This window comes from Argentina silus (genome assembly GCF_951799395.1).
Source record: "Argentina silus genome assembly, chromosome: 8".
Classification (NCBI taxonomy): Eukaryota; Metazoa; Chordata; class Actinopteri; order Argentiniformes; family Argentinidae; genus Argentina; species Argentina silus.
Genome location: NC_139662.1, coordinates 19,512,715 through 19,527,714, shown reverse-complemented (window position 1 = coordinate 19,527,714; position 15,000 = coordinate 19,512,715). Strand labels below are relative to the sequence as shown.

At 47.4% G+C, this 15,000-nt stretch overlaps 2 protein-coding genes across 2 annotated transcripts in view; both read left to right on the top strand.

The window, feature by feature from the left end:
* Positions 1 to 10,591, top strand: part of LOC310808283 (nuclear receptor coactivator 3-like) — a 43,057-nt gene extending 32,466 nt beyond the window's left edge. Inside the window, exons 12-24 of the mRNA XM_083675089.1 lie at positions 1 to 409; positions 632 to 1,863; positions 2,060 to 2,192; positions 2,616 to 2,801; positions 3,431 to 3,661; positions 4,243 to 4,351; positions 4,645 to 4,816; positions 4,974 to 5,300; positions 5,706 to 5,819; positions 6,023 to 6,272; positions 6,499 to 6,676; positions 6,904 to 7,108; positions 7,282 to 10,591. The exon at positions 1 to 409 is cut by the window's left edge and continues 202 nt beyond it. Of these exons, the coding sequence (XP_083531215.1) occupies positions 1 to 409; positions 632 to 1,863; positions 2,060 to 2,192; positions 2,616 to 2,801; positions 3,431 to 3,661; positions 4,243 to 4,351; positions 4,645 to 4,816; positions 4,974 to 5,300; positions 5,706 to 5,819; positions 6,023 to 6,272; positions 6,499 to 6,676; positions 6,904 to 7,108; positions 7,282 to 7,293 (3,558 nt within the window). The 3' untranslated portion in view covers positions 7,294 to 10,591. The remainder of the gene's footprint in view (positions 410 to 631; positions 1,864 to 2,059; positions 2,193 to 2,615; positions 2,802 to 3,430; positions 3,662 to 4,242; positions 4,352 to 4,644; positions 4,817 to 4,973; positions 5,301 to 5,705; positions 5,820 to 6,022; positions 6,273 to 6,498; positions 6,677 to 6,903; positions 7,109 to 7,281) is intronic.
* A 2,957-nt stretch (positions 10,592 to 13,548) lies between these two features.
* The window catches only part of rbm38 (RNA binding motif protein 38), an 11,113-nt gene continuing 9,661 nt past the window's right edge, over positions 13,549 to 15,000 (top strand). The window contains exon 1 of the mRNA XM_083675106.1: positions 13,549 to 13,994. Within this exon, the coding sequence (XP_083531232.1) occupies positions 13,785 to 13,994 (210 nt within the window). The 5' untranslated portion in view covers positions 13,549 to 13,784. The remainder of the gene's footprint in view (positions 13,995 to 15,000) is intronic.

The window sequence follows — 15,000 nt, the reverse complement described above, 5'->3', positions numbered from 1 at the left end:
CAGATGGGCGGCGGTTCCATGTATGGTGGGAATGGAGGAGGAGTAGGAGGAGGAGGAGGTGGAGGAGGTGGTGGCGGTGGCGGCGGTGGTGGTGGAGGAGGAGGAGGCGGCGGCATGGGCAACAGAATGATGCAGATGAATCAGATGAATCAGATGAATCAGATGAACCAGATGAACCCGATGAGTCAAATGGGTCAGATGAATCCCATGGGTCAGATGAACCACCCGGGCCCAGGCATGCAGCAGCATCCACAGCAGCCCCCCTTCCAGAGCAGCGGGGGGTACGGCCTGGTGGGCATGAACAGCCCCTCAGGGAGCCCCCGGATGGGTGGCCCCCAGCCAGGCCTTCTGATGTCCCCCCGGAACCGAGGGAGCCCCAAGATGGGTGCCAGTCAGTTCTCACCTGGAGGTATGTGAATATGGGCCAGAACTGTCAGTAAGCCAGGCTAGTCTACATCCGTCAAGCTTACTATCAATAACACGCACTACACCAAGCTAGAGCACGACATGGCATTATTGTTAAAGTGTGTGTAAAATTAAAACCATATTGTGCCTGCCACAGTATGTGGTTGTTTGTGCAGATTATGGCTCGGTTTGTAATGGTATGTTTTGTTGTTTGTTTCTGTCCCAGGAATGCACTCTCCCATGGGCATGGGCAGTGGAGGTGGTGGGGGAGGTGGGGGAGGTGGTGGCACCTCCTTTTCCAGCAGCTCCCTCAATGCCCTGCAGGCCATCAGCGAGGGGGTGGGGAGCTCCCTCCCCTCCACCCTCACCTCCCCCTCCCCCGCCCACAAACCAGACAGCTCCCCCAGTGTCCACTCCTCCTCCTCCTCCCAGCCCAGTCAGCCAGCCAAGCCAGGCCAGGACGGCTCCAAAAGCCCACCAGTGGGCCTCGGGCCTGGGCCTGGGCCTGGGCCTGGGCCTGGGCCTGGGCCTGGGCCTGGGCCTGGGCCTGGGCCTGGGCCTGGGCCTGGGCCTGGGGAGCACCACCACTCCCTACACCACCACCACCAGCACCAGCAGCATCCCCAGGCTGAGAGCTCTGGAGACAGGCCAGACAGCCAGGCTACCACGGGCAACAAAGAGCCTGGAGAAGGGGGCAGCGAGGCTGGTGTGGCCAGCTCTGAACCCCCCCGGAGGGTGCCAGATAGCAAGGGCCATAAGAAGCTGCTGCAGCTGTTGACGTCCCCCACAGAGGAGTTGGGGATGGGGGCTACAGGTCCAGCCGGGCCCCCCAACCCACCACCGCCACTACCACCCAGCAGTAATGCTACAGCAGGCTCCGAGGGCAAGGAGCCCCCAGGAGGAATGACCAGCCCCTCCTCCACCGGAGTCTCCTCCTCTTCCTCTGCCTCCACCAATCAGGGCCAGGTGCCTGGAGGAGGAGGAGGCATGTCCGCCGCCCTGGCCGCCGCCCACTACACGGCCTCGCTGCAGGAGAAGCACAAGATCCTCCACAAGCTGCTGCAGAACGGAAACACGCCCGACGACGTGGCCAAGATCACGGCCGAGGCCACTGGGAAGGTGACCCTGGGGGGTCAGGAGGGGGGAGAGCCGGGGGCGGGAGGGGGAGGGGGAGGCGCGGGGGGAGTGACTGAGCCCAAACAGGAGCAGCACAGCCCCAAGAAGGAGAAGACCCACGCGCTTCTACACTACCTCCTCAACAAGGACGACTCCAAAGAGCCTGTAGATGTGAAGCCCAAGCTGGAGGAGCTGGAGGGGAAGGGGCCCCCCGGAGCCAGTGGAGGCCCCCCACGCAGCGGGCCCGGCTCTGGCCCCGGCTCTGGCCCCGGCCCCGGCCCTGGCCCTGGCCCCACACCAGAACATCCTGAAAGCAAGATCAAGTCAGAGCCACCTGATGAGGTAACAGCACATTGAACATATATGATATTGATTGACGTGTATCTGTATTGCCAGCCTTACTGTGTGTGTGTGTGTGTGTGTGTGTGTGTGTCTGTGTGCGTGTGCGTGTCTGCATATGTGTGTGCGCGTGTGTCTGCGTGTGTGCATCTGTGTGTGTGTGGCTGCTACTGATGCAAGGTCTCCTGTCTCCTCTCAGCTGGAGAACCTGGAGTCCATCCTGGGGGGGCTAAGGGGGTCCGGTTCAGAGTTCTATCCCGAACAAGGAGGAGGTGGGGGGGCCAGCGAAGGAGGAACCAAGTCGCAGGGTTGCCTTGACGACAACCTGCAGGGTAAGCCGCCCCCAAGACCTCAGGGCCTTGGTTACAAAAAGCAACACAACACACGTTATGATCCCCTTGCAGCAAAGTAACCACAGCTGTAACATCATTAGTAATTCATCTTGTGTACAGTACAGAGCTCCAGGATTGATCCCTACTCTAAATCCCTTTTTCAATATGACGGCGGAGGGATGATGGAAGTTGGAGATTACAGCGTGTTAATGTTAGAGCATTTACCTGCATTTACTGACTATGCTGGTATAATCCTCCATAGGGTAATCACTGTTCTTCCTATTCCTGTGTGTGTGTGTGTGTGTGTGTGTGTGTGTGTGTGTGTGTGTGTGTGTGTGTGTGTGTGTGTGTGTGTGTGTGTGTGTGTGTGTGTGTGTGTGTGTGTGTGTGTGTGTGTGTGTGTGTGTGTGTGTGTGTCTGTAGGGAGTCCAGGGATGGGTCCTGGTCCCCGCGGGCCCTTCCAGAGGGCCATGTCTGCGGACAGTAAACCCCCCGGGGGTCCTGGGGGTCCGGGGAGACGCCCCATGCTCATCAAACAGGAGAACATGATGGGCAGCCCTGACGGTTACCCAGGCAACATGGGTGTGTGTCCACGGGGCGTTGGAACAAGTAACTTAACATTTGGTTATTTTCCTGTCGTTTTCCCCTAACTTTCTCACTGACTCTCTCTCTCTCAAGGTCAGTTTTTTCCCCCCAGATTTGGTCATTGAGTATGTTTGAAAGATATGCTGTGTTTTCTGTCAATTCCTCCCACTTCTGTAACATGGAAATACAGGGTTCTCCCCAAAGAATGTAAGATTGGCGCTGCGAGACGCTGTGAGCTTGGCAGCGCCACTATGTGAACATGTCGAGGCAAATTGACCTATATATATTTAGTAATAATAGAGTAACTAACTGTCTTTGATCGGCAACGGAATCGATGTTTAAAATCGAAAGAGAAAGAGAAAGTGAAAGCGTTACGATGATCCTCAGTTAATTCTGCGTTCTTAGCTGTATTCTTGACATTAATAAATGCAAGTCGGGTTTTGATAATGTAATCCAGCGCCACGCTGTTCTAAAATCCTGGGGGAGAACCCTGAAATATACTACTGAACAGACACATTGAATCAGGGAAACTCAACGACCAACATCGGGGAAAAACACTACTTTTTTAAAATCTTTTTTTCTTCTTCATAAAACTCATCTATGTGTGTCCCTGTTTTATGTCATCCCCCCCCCATGTCCCCCCCCCCCTCCAGGACCAATGAACCGAGGAATGGGAGTTCCGCAGCGGTCTCCCATGGGGGGTTCAGGCGAGTGGGGCATGCCCCGCTCCAGCGCCAGTCCTGTGGGCTCGGCGGGCCACCCCTCCATGATCCGTCCAGGGATGGACTACAGCTCCAAGGCCATGATGGGGGGGCCCATGGTGGGCCGCTCCAACAGCGTCCCTGGCACCAGGTCCATGCTACAGCAACAGCTAATGGACATGGGTACGTATGAGTGTCTGTGCCTGCGTCTGCATGTTATATATGTTGTACGTGTGTGTCTTTTAAAGGTATTTTCTGGGGGCGCTTAGTGGCGTAGTACACTAATGCACTTACCATGTAATCGCAAGGTTCCTGGTTCGATCCCGACCCTCGACCTATCTTGCATGTCATCCCTCCTCTCTCTCACCCATCCTTCCTGTCAATCTCTACTGTCTCTATCCCAATAAAGCAGAAATGCCCTAAAAACATATTTAAAAAAAATAAATAATAATAATAATAATTCTGGTTGTCTGTGTGCATTTGCATGCTTGTACAGTACGTAGTGTTGATCAGGGGAGGCTGGCGGAGGTAGAAATCGGAGGACGGGCTCATTGTAATGCATGGAATGGAATATGGAATGTGGAATGGTATCAATCCAACACAGGTGTTTTGATACCGTTCCTCATTCCGTTACATGCATTACAATGAGCCCGTCCTCTGATTTCTGCCTCCAGCCTCCCCTGGTGATGAGTCGTGTGTGAATGTGAGTAGGACAGATAAGAGGGTGGTTAGTGAATGTTAACATTAGTGTGTTGTGTGTGCAGGCTCTGGTGAGATGGGGATGGGGATGAGCCCCTTCAGTCAGCAGGGTCAACCCAACCAGTCTCCCTCCTGGCCTGACGGTGTCATGGGGATGGAGGGCAGCCACAACAGGTAAACAAACTCGCTTTCTTCACCTCGGGTCTCAAACAGCTGAGATTTATTGTTGAGCCGATGGCTGCCAATGTTATACGTTGTCATAGTGAAGTAGCAAATCTTTATAAACTCTCTCTCAATGTTTTAAAATGTCCTGTTGAAGCTTTGAAGAATAGACCTGATTCTGTGTTGTCTTAGATTCCAGTTGGGTCTGACCTCGGTGTGTCTGTGTGTGTGTCTGTGTGTCTGTGTGTGTCTGTGTGTGTGTGTCCGTGTGTGTGTCCGTGTGTGTGTCCGTGTGTGTTTTTCAGGCGTCAGTTTGGGAACGCCCTGGATGAGCTCCTGGTGCCGCCTACCACCAGTGAGGGCCAGAGTGATGAGCGGGCGCTGCTGGACCAGCTGGACTCTCTGCTCAACAACACTGATGGCATCGCCCTGGAGGAGATAGACAGGGCCCTGGGCATCCCAGACCTTGTCAGCCAGGTACAAGAGGGAGGGAGAGAGGCAGGGAGGAAGGGAGAGAGAGACAGAGTTGCAGATGGAGGACGGAGAGAAATTGACAGAAATTGGGTCAACATTTGCTGAATTCATCCCCCTCCCTTCATTCCACACCATTCCATCCTCTGTCTCCCCTCCTCAGGGCCAGGGGGCGGAGCAGCACGTGGAGGCCTTCCCGGGCCAGGACCCCTCCATGGTGCTGGAGCAGAAGCCCATGTACGGCCAGGGCTACCCGGCCCCCCCCTCCATGGCCATGCAGTCGGCCTACGGGGGGAGCCCCATGCAGGGCCAGCCCCAGCAGGGGGGCTTCGGCCCCATGCTCTCCCAGATGGGCCAGGGGGGCAGCTTCCCTGGCATGGGTGGCATGGGGGGCATGGGTCACCCACGCGGCAACATGATGAGACCCAGGATGATGAGTGCCACCAAGCCCATGAGGCTGCAGCTGCAGCAGAGACTACAGAGCCAACAGGTATCCCATGGTTACACTGTTATACCCATGTACAGTATGTAGGATACAACACACACAGGTTCAGGGTTCTCCCCAGGGTTTTTTAACAAGGTAGGGCTGGATTGTATTGTCAATACAGACCCGCGTTTATTCATGTCAAAACACAGCGACAACAGCGTTAACGACAACAGCGTTAACGACAACAGCGTTAACGACAACATGATAACGCTTTCACTTTCCCTTTTTAACAAGGCGATTCCGATGTTAACATTGGCGATCAAAGATAGTTACTCTGTCATTACATAGAGGCTGCAGGGCCAGCTGGTAACACACACACACACACACACACACACACACAGACTAACCACATGCTGGGCTATGTAACAGCCCCTCTCCACACTGACACAGTTTCCTCTCCTTCCTCAGTTTATGAGTCAGACTCGGCAGGGGATGGCCATGAAGATGGAGAACCCTGGAGCAGGCAACCCAGCCATGCGCCCGGGGATGCAGCCTGGCATGCAGCCTGGCATGGGGGCACAGGTAGGCATCGTTGATCTTTTCAGCATGCACACACACGCACACACACACACACACACACACACACACACACACACACACACACACACACCACACACACACACACAGCACTCTTTGGGTGGGCAGTTCGTCTTGACTTTCCCTCACATTGCACACCCAGAACCCCCTCCACACTCACTGTGTCTGCCTGTGTTCCCCTCGCCCAGCCTGGCTTCCTGAATGCCCAGATGATGGCCCAGCGCAGCAGGGAGATGGTCACCATGCAGATGAGGAGGCAGCGGATGATGATGCTGATGCAGCAGCAACAACAGCAGCAGGCGGCAGCAGCAGCCGCCGCCGCGGGGGGGTTCAGCCCCCCTCCCAACGTCACCGCTCCAGCCGGCATGGACACCCCTATGGGAGGGCCCAACATGGGCCAGCCCGGCCCCCAACAGTTTGGCTACGGGGGAAGCTACGGTGAGTTTATGTAAAGAGCCACAGAGTGCTGCTGCTCCCTAGTGGCGAGCTTGTGTACAGCAGTTGGAGAGAGGGATACGTGTCTGTCTGTCTCTGCTCCTTACCTAAAGGATGGAGGAAGGATGGATGATGGAGGAAAGTAAGTCTGTGTGTGTGTGTGTGTGTGTGTGTGTGTGTATTTTTGTGAGGAAAAAAGACAACAACTAAATGTGATGTGTTCCTCCAGGGATGGCCCAACAGGGGGACCCCTCGTTTGGCCCTTCGAGCGGCAGCCCCCCCAACGCGATGATGTCTGGCCGCCTGGGTCCTCAGAATCCCATGATGCAACAGCACCCCCAGGGGGGCCCCATGTACCAGAGTGCAGACATGAAAGGGTGGTCGCAGGCAGGCATGGCCCGCAACAGGTGTGTAACAACGAAGAAACGCGTTAAATCAAGATGTCAGACTCTCAAGTCAAATCTGTGGAATGAACATGTAAAACCTAGCCTCGTCTGTCTGTCTGTCTGTCCTAGAGTTGTACTGTAAGTTATCAAAGACATTCTAAGTGATCTAAAAGAAACTCTTACCTAACTAATAGCCGCTGCAGGGGTGTTGCGTGTTAAACCTTCCCCTTCTCTGTTTCCCCCTCCAGTTCTTACCCTCAGCAACAGTTTGCCCAACAGGGGAACCCCGGGCAGCAGCAGTTTGCTCAGCAGGGGAACCCCGGGCAGTATGGGGGCATGATGATGAACGGGGGCATGCCCTCCAGCGGAGGGGGGGGCCACATGGGTCAAATGGGGGGCCAGATGGGCATGAACCCCATGGTGATGGGACGTATGCCTATGGGGCCTGATCAGGTGTGTACAGCACGCTACTGGTTGGTGTGTGTGTTTTTTCGACTTGAGAACATAAATATACACACACATACATACACACACACACACACACACACTCACTCAAACACATGCACTGTAAACCCAATGCAGAAACACACAATTAACCCTATTTTCCTCTCTTTTTTACCTTACAGAAATATTGCTGAACTTGAGACACAGGCACTTTTGGTGGAACAGACTCACTGTGATGCCCGTTCAGAGAGACAAGTGTTTTTTGGACCAGGCTGTGTGTGTAGTGTTATACTTCCACCAGCTGGGTGTGCTGTTTCTCTGGACTCAAGGCCAGTGTTGGCCTGAGGAAAAACAGACTGAGAAAACATACATCCATGTAAATCACACACACACACACACACACACACACACACACACACACACACACACACACCATACACACAGATGCACAACTGTATAATTCCTCCATCAGACTTCATTGAAGTAGTTTGATTAGATTCCTCTCTATGGGTTGTGTGTGTTTGTACTCTGGACGCACCTCACTCACTGGACCAAACCAATGGAAAGTGGGCACACACTCGAGAATGATCTGGATCCAACAGGCAGGTGGACAGACAGAGACGGACAGAGACAGACACAGACAGACATGAACAGACATCCTCTCTTACGTGGAATGTACCAATGTGTTGTGTTGTTCACCCTGAATTCTCTCTCTGCTTTGGACCGTCGTCGGAGAAGACAGTGTTACCCAGCTCTGTGTATGAAGGCCTTGTTTTCCGATGCCCTGAATTCATTCTTAACGTATAACATCCATTACTAAGGACTATCAGGCCCTGCTGAAATTCTTCAGGCCCTGAAGTTAGCCGTTGAAAGTCAGCATACATGTACACAGTGATCCTACTGGGAATGCTGGGTTAAGCATACATGTGATCCTACTGGGAATGCTGGGTTAAGGTACGATAGAAATACTAGTTGGCTGTGATTGCACTTTATGGAAAGGCTGTCGTCAAAAGGATTGTGGCAATATTTTGTGGTCATAGAGGCCTTTACCCAAGAATTAATGCATAACAGCAAACTGTGTTGTTTATTTGTTGTGTGTGTTCTAGTTTTCTTTTCTGAGGATGGGGACTATTGATTGGAGAAGGGTAACCATGATCATTGTTATAAATGGGTAACCAATGGTAAGGCAGTAAGCACAGATTTTATAAAACACTTTCTTCTACAGTGTGTAGAGACTATGGGGAAGTAAGCAGATTAATAATTGGAATTATTTTGCAGTTGATTCTTGAAATGAGACGACCTCTCACAAGTGCACAATTCCCGTCATATTTGTACTCCAATTCATAAATGTAAATGAGCATTTTAAAATCAAGGCATACGTATATTGTATTTTTTATGGAGAAATTAATAGTATTGTGCTCCTGGTTGCCTTTTAAGCGCCAACGAATGGAATGGTTACCACGTAAGACCAATTTGTTGCCAATGGCTTAATTAATTAATTAATTAATTAATTCCTACAGCAGTCACACTGTAAAAGAAAGTGTTAGCCAGATTTTAGTGTATGTTTATGCAGATTTATAGCAATAATCCTTCATCTAGGCTTTCCTCTGAGGGCTAAATGAAGAGTCATTTACTCAAAGCGAAGGTACTGCAGTATTAGATGCGACGTCTTGTTCCGAATTTATTTCTTTTGTTTGTGAATACAAATTGTAAATATGCTTCAAATGTATTATATATAAATATATATGCTTTTGTAGGTCACATACTGTTTTTGCACAGATTGTAAGGCTTGATATTTAAAGTATAATTTTCTTATTCTGTCGTAGGTCAAAACAGCTTTTATTTTCAGTACTTCAAACATGGATGAAAAGGGAGGGGGTCCTTCTTTTTATCAATACTGAAAACATTTTCGTTTGGTTTCTCTCAGAAAAGCTAAAACTGCCACTTTCGTTCTCTCAGAAAGCACTTTTTTTCTTTTTCTTTTTTTTTCCTTCTTTTGTGATCTTCAAATTTTGCATTTCTCTTTTCCAATGACATTTGCATAGAAGTAGAGGTGTTAGTGTGATCCTATCATTTTTATTCATTGATTTTATTAATAAAGGCAAACAAACTCAAAAGATGCCTATAAAAGATGATGATGGTGGTGGTGGTGTTAGGGGTACAGGGGTACAGGGGTACAGGGGTCCAGGTGGTGTCCCCAGTATGTGGGGTAGACGTTTCCAGACAGAACCCCATGTTTAGATGGAGTCCAATGACTCAAGTTCCATTCTTGAGAATTCCGTACGACGCTGTCAGTGACGGTGATGCGGATATATCGATGTATCCATTATGTAGACAAACCAGAGCCATTGTACATTCACAAGAAGATGGCTCCTCTTTGTTCACTTTCCCTCCATGGGGATGATTCATAGGGTCAGATGTTGGGTTGTAGTTTTACTGTGTTGGTTTTTGAGTGACTGTCTTGATCACTGCAGTTATTTTGGATATATATATATATATATATATTCTGTTCTGTTCTGTTCTGTTTTGATTATTTTATTCTGAGCTGGTTAAAATTGAGGGAGACTACCTGGTAGTGGGAGGTAATTTTGATTCCCTCAATGTGATTAATCTCTATCTCTCTGTCTTGTCCTTACAGATGATTTTGGACATTTTACATGATTTCATGTTGACATTTGATTTTTTGCCTTTATTTCTGTTATATTTTTTCCGTGAAGCTTTTTGAGAAATCTACCCTCATGCGCAATCCAAAGATTTGTGTTTGTCATTCTGCAGTGCTTAGGAAGCGTTTTTAACATAGATGGTTGGATTCATGTGTGCATTTATCTTTGCACAACATACACATAGAATATGTTATCATTTAAAACATGTATTTCCATATACAGGATAGTATAAACATGAGTCTGGTTCTGCTGAGCTGATTTTGAATTTTGTTTGTGATTGTTTTTGCTTGTATCTCTTAAAATGTATGGCCAGTAGATTTGTGGTGCTGCAATTAGTGATTTCATGAGATTGACCACTCAAAGACGACACTCGTTGTTTAGACCTAACCTGGGGATACAAGACGTTCCTACAGATCTTAAACTATTTACTATAACAGTACTGAAGACAATGGCTATCTTTGAACACAATGGAGAATGTTTTGATTTGTTTTATGGACTAAAAGCTGTTTTATGGACTAAAAGTACGTGTTCAACTTCATTATGTCATGGAATAGCCTAGGGTGGATTTAAATTTTAAATTTTCAGAAGAATATGAAAAAGAATTATCTACCGAATATTCAAAAGAACTGTTTTCTGTGCTTTGCTTTAAAGAAAAAAGGATCCCTCTCGATGCACCCTTTGATTTAAATGAAGAGAGAGGTGAACACACTATAACACAAGGGGGAAACTATACAGTCATGATTTCAGGATGTAAATTACTGTTGCATTTTTTCTTACTTGTTTCTTGATGTTAATATTGATGTAAATACAAATTTCTATTTAAACATTACATTGTGTGTCTGTTACGTTTTTCATTGTGTGAGTTCGATTAGTGCACTGCAGCAAAGTATGTTACAGTTGGCCTGGAAGTTGGGCCTTGGAGCAGGAGATCGAAGCAAGCTGATCTCTCACTAACATCAGACTAGGCTCTTATTTAGTTGACTCCGTAGAGTTAAGGAAGAAGCATACATGATATGAAGAGCTGACACAACTGCCTGTTCCTATCATTAGAACATGACTTTTATCTGACATGACCGTACAGCGCCTTGCATAAGGATTCAGACCCTTTGAAAGGTATTACCTTTTGATGCCCCAGAGCCTGTAATCACCTTCAATAAGGATCTTTCCCCACTAATCCACACATCCTACTGGACTCTTTAAAAATTCAAAGAAAATGTATAAAAAAAAAAAAATCTTAATTTATTCAAAATGAAAACCAGAGGAGACCTGTTTACATAAGTATTCAACAGGTTACTCAATAAATTGAATTAAGTCAATTTGAGTAATGTAATAGTTAAAAATAAAAAAATCTGAATGTATAACCTTATTTTTCATAATTTAAATAGGAATCAATTACAAACTCTGTTGATCAGGTTGTCACTACAAACTGGATGTGGAGTTAAAAAAACTGCTCAGGAATGCTACCCTGAGGCTTGGGGAGGCTTAAAAATAATCTACAGAACTGGATGGCTGAGAGGGAATAGCACAGTCGATGGGACATCATCCCAGTCACTCTACAACACTGGTCTATAGAACCGAGTGGCCAGGAGGAATTAATGAACAAAGTCAATTTCAAATCATAATTGTGCTTGCAACAATTAATCCAAGTGATATAGCAATAAAAGTGACTGGAAATGTGTTTCTTTGGTTTTTACTACAAAGCATCATGTTAAGTGCAAAACTAGCACAAGCATTGCTGTTTCCGCACGATCCCTTGTGTGACGAACAGTGGAAGCTTGATTGTCAGGCTCAAAAGAAAACTGAGAAATGTGCTTAGTTGGGAGTGACAGCCTCATCAAGACAGTGTGTAATGGATTCCTATTCAAATCAGCGACCCTACAAAAACAATCACATTAACTATTTACCCTTGCACTCAGATGGACAATTCGACTTTTCAACATTTTTATTGCATTTCAGCATTTAGAGTGTTTCTTTCACCTTGAAAGTGTACAGTAGATCAGTCAGGGAAACATCCTAGTTGAATGTGTTTTGATGACGGGCACTGGGGCAACAAAAGGTGAAAACATTCAAAGGGTCTGAATACTTGTGCAAGGCACTGCACATTTACAGTATCAGTCAAAAGTTTGGACATACCTTCTCATTCAATGGTTTTTCTTATTTTTTTTTCTTATTTTCTACATTGTAGATTAATATTGAAGACATCAAAACTATGAAGGAACACATATGGAATTATGTAGTAAACAAAAAAGTGTTAAACAAAACCAGAATATGTTTTATATTTTAGATTCTTCAAAGTAGCCACCTTTTGCTTTGATGACAGCTTTGCACACTCTTGGCAAGTTTGTGTCCAAACTTTTGACTGGTACTGTATATGTGAACATCCTTAAAACGCCCCAGGAGTGAGGTCACACGGCAGAGTCAGTTATAGGGGGGCACTTGTCATCTGGGTATAAATGATGCGTGGAGACCATGGGTCTGCGTGAACCTGGGGTTCAGAGGTGAGAGAGGAGGCAAGAGGGGTGTCACCAGCCATGTGTCTAGAGAGAGGGGAGATGGGGGGCGGGGGGGGGGGGGTACAGCCCATGAGGAGAGAGGGAGGGGAAACGTGGAATGGGTGTGAATTGTTACAGTAAAGACTGGGGAAGAGGTGTATTATTTAAACACATCAAACGCTGCTAAAAGCCTTTGACTGCTGCAATGGTGGAGTCCAACATCAATAGTGTGTTGGACTATATGAACAACATCCGGCTGAAATAGATATGGCACAAGTGTAGAAATGTATAACCTTTTGTCTCCTCCTATCAATATAGAAAAAATCCTGCCAACTTAACTGTCCGTAATAACTCTCTGCTAGGCTTTGATGCTTTGTCCCAGAAGACCTAAAATACCAGATTTAGATAGGTAAGCCAAGGTATGCAGGGTTGACACATGCGTTGCTCACCCAAAATGACCTTTGTGGTGTGTGTGTGTGTGTGTGTGTGTGTGTGTGTGTGTGTGTGTGTGTGTGCGCGCGCGCGCGCGCGCGAGTAAGAGTGAGAGTGAAAGTGAGAGTATATTGAAGATAAGTACGACGTCGATTGTTGTGCACGGTCACTTCCACGCAGCCTTTCATCTCGCTCCTATGACTGGTCACCCCCCCGCGCGCGCTTTTGTCTCCCAATTTCCTCTTGCCCGGTGTCCTACCGGCCCTTTGATGTGTGCTACTGTCTCCAGCAGCCTCCTGCGCTTGCCATCAAGTTAGGCATTAAAAGAAATAAATAAATGTTTATGGTAAGGAACTCTTGAACTCTACAAACCTAGAATTGTGGCGTCAGAGTTGGCAACCCCCTTTCAATCTCGTGGTGAACGTTACATGTCATATTTATCTAACTCACGATGAAAAAGATTCCACCTATTGTCTCCAAAATGCAATACTTTTATACTATAACTTGCACAAGCACCTCAGTATTATACCACTAGGGCCCAGGTAGACTATTCTGACCACGGCTATTCGTTAAATAAGGCGATATATTTGTCAGCAGATGTATTTTCTTTGTGTTACAGAAAGACAAAGAAGACAGGTGTGTGAGCAGGGTACAGGGTGGAGCCGAAGGGGTGTGGAGCTGGGAGACGTCAGACACAAAGTTCACAGGGGGTGTCGCCAAAGGAAAGACGCTCCGATCATGTATTGGACAAAGGAGAGTAGGCGTGTCTGAAACTCGTCTAGTAGCCTCTATTCCGGAGAATAGATAAAATAAGACCAGGGTGCACCTATCAAGGGGAACCTTTGCAGGAGGCTACCGCTTTCGCTGGATGGGAAATAACTCAAGCATGGAATAAAAAACAAAGTCCTATTAGAGACCTATTATATCGATAAAGACAGGGTTTTGTCAAGTCTGACTGCGAGCTTGTAAACCAATGCATCGCACAGCACGTCACTGCGCTCCCAAAGACAGCCTAACTCACGGCGAGAAAATTGTTGGTTAGAAGTTAGTTCTGCCACTATAGCCATATCGTCTTTATCATCCCGAAGCAGCGCACTAATGCTTTTGAGTCCATTTGTCGGCAGAGGTGTAGAAGTAATGCATCCCACCATTCAGAAAGACACTACTTTCACAAAGATCTTTGTCGGCGGTTTGCCGTATCACACCAACGATGCATCCCTTCGGAAATACTTCGAGACGTTCGGGGATATTGACGAGGCCGTAGTGATAACGGACAGACAGACCGGGAAATCTAGAGGATACGGCTTTGTAAGTTCCTCTTCAATACCAGACGCAATCCCCCACCTATACAACTGACATGTCTGTGGCTGTAGGCTATGTGATTCATCCTTTCCCGGCTTCCCATTTTCTTTATTATATTAGAATATTCTACTATAATCAGGAGATAATGTCATAACGTGAGCTTTAAAGTGGCAGTTATTTTGAATATTACACAATATTTTTGTTTTGGGGTTAAACTCACGGAAATGTTGATTCATTATCTCTTGTTCAGAGGAATCTGAGATGTAGCCTCCGTAAGACCGATGATAACCCCAAGACGGATGATAAAACCAAGACATACAAGTGGCACGAAGTTTATTGCGGTCACGCAGTGCAAATACTTATAGAAGCCATGTCGTGCACACCAGCTGTGCGTCTGTCTCAAGGGGCTGGTTATGTTAGGAACAACTAAACAGAAACATCCAAAAGACATTCAAATCCACACACAGACAACGCTCAACCATTGATTCAAATCTTACATGTCAATCTTCATAGAGCATGCTTAGTGACTATTCCAGAGAATTTGGTCCCTCTGTAGCCTTATAGCAAAGTTACTACATTGTAATAACCAGCATAAGTCCCTTGGTACAGCTACCTACCATTGGATACTTTCACAAGCTATTTCCTCTGCCACTTTGAATAGGAGCACTGTTATTGTCTTACCACCTTGTGTCCCAACTAGGCCATGATGAAAGTCACGCAACAGTTTCAGTTATGTTTTACCGGGTAGGCGTTCAAGGTGGATTTGAAACCTTGCTGTTTCCTTTCAGATGAAGCGTTTTAAATCGACTAGCACGCTTGCTTGCAGAATGTGCTGCTAGGTGATATAGAGAGAGCATGGGTCTTAATAGGGTGTAACACTGCCACTTTGTCCTGCCGACAAGTGTGCGCAGTGTGTGTGGTGTTGGCAGTCACATGTTTAAGCATGAGTAGATTATTCCGTAAAAAGCGTAACATCAATTATCTCCTGAGCCCTGAATAACAACAACCCCTA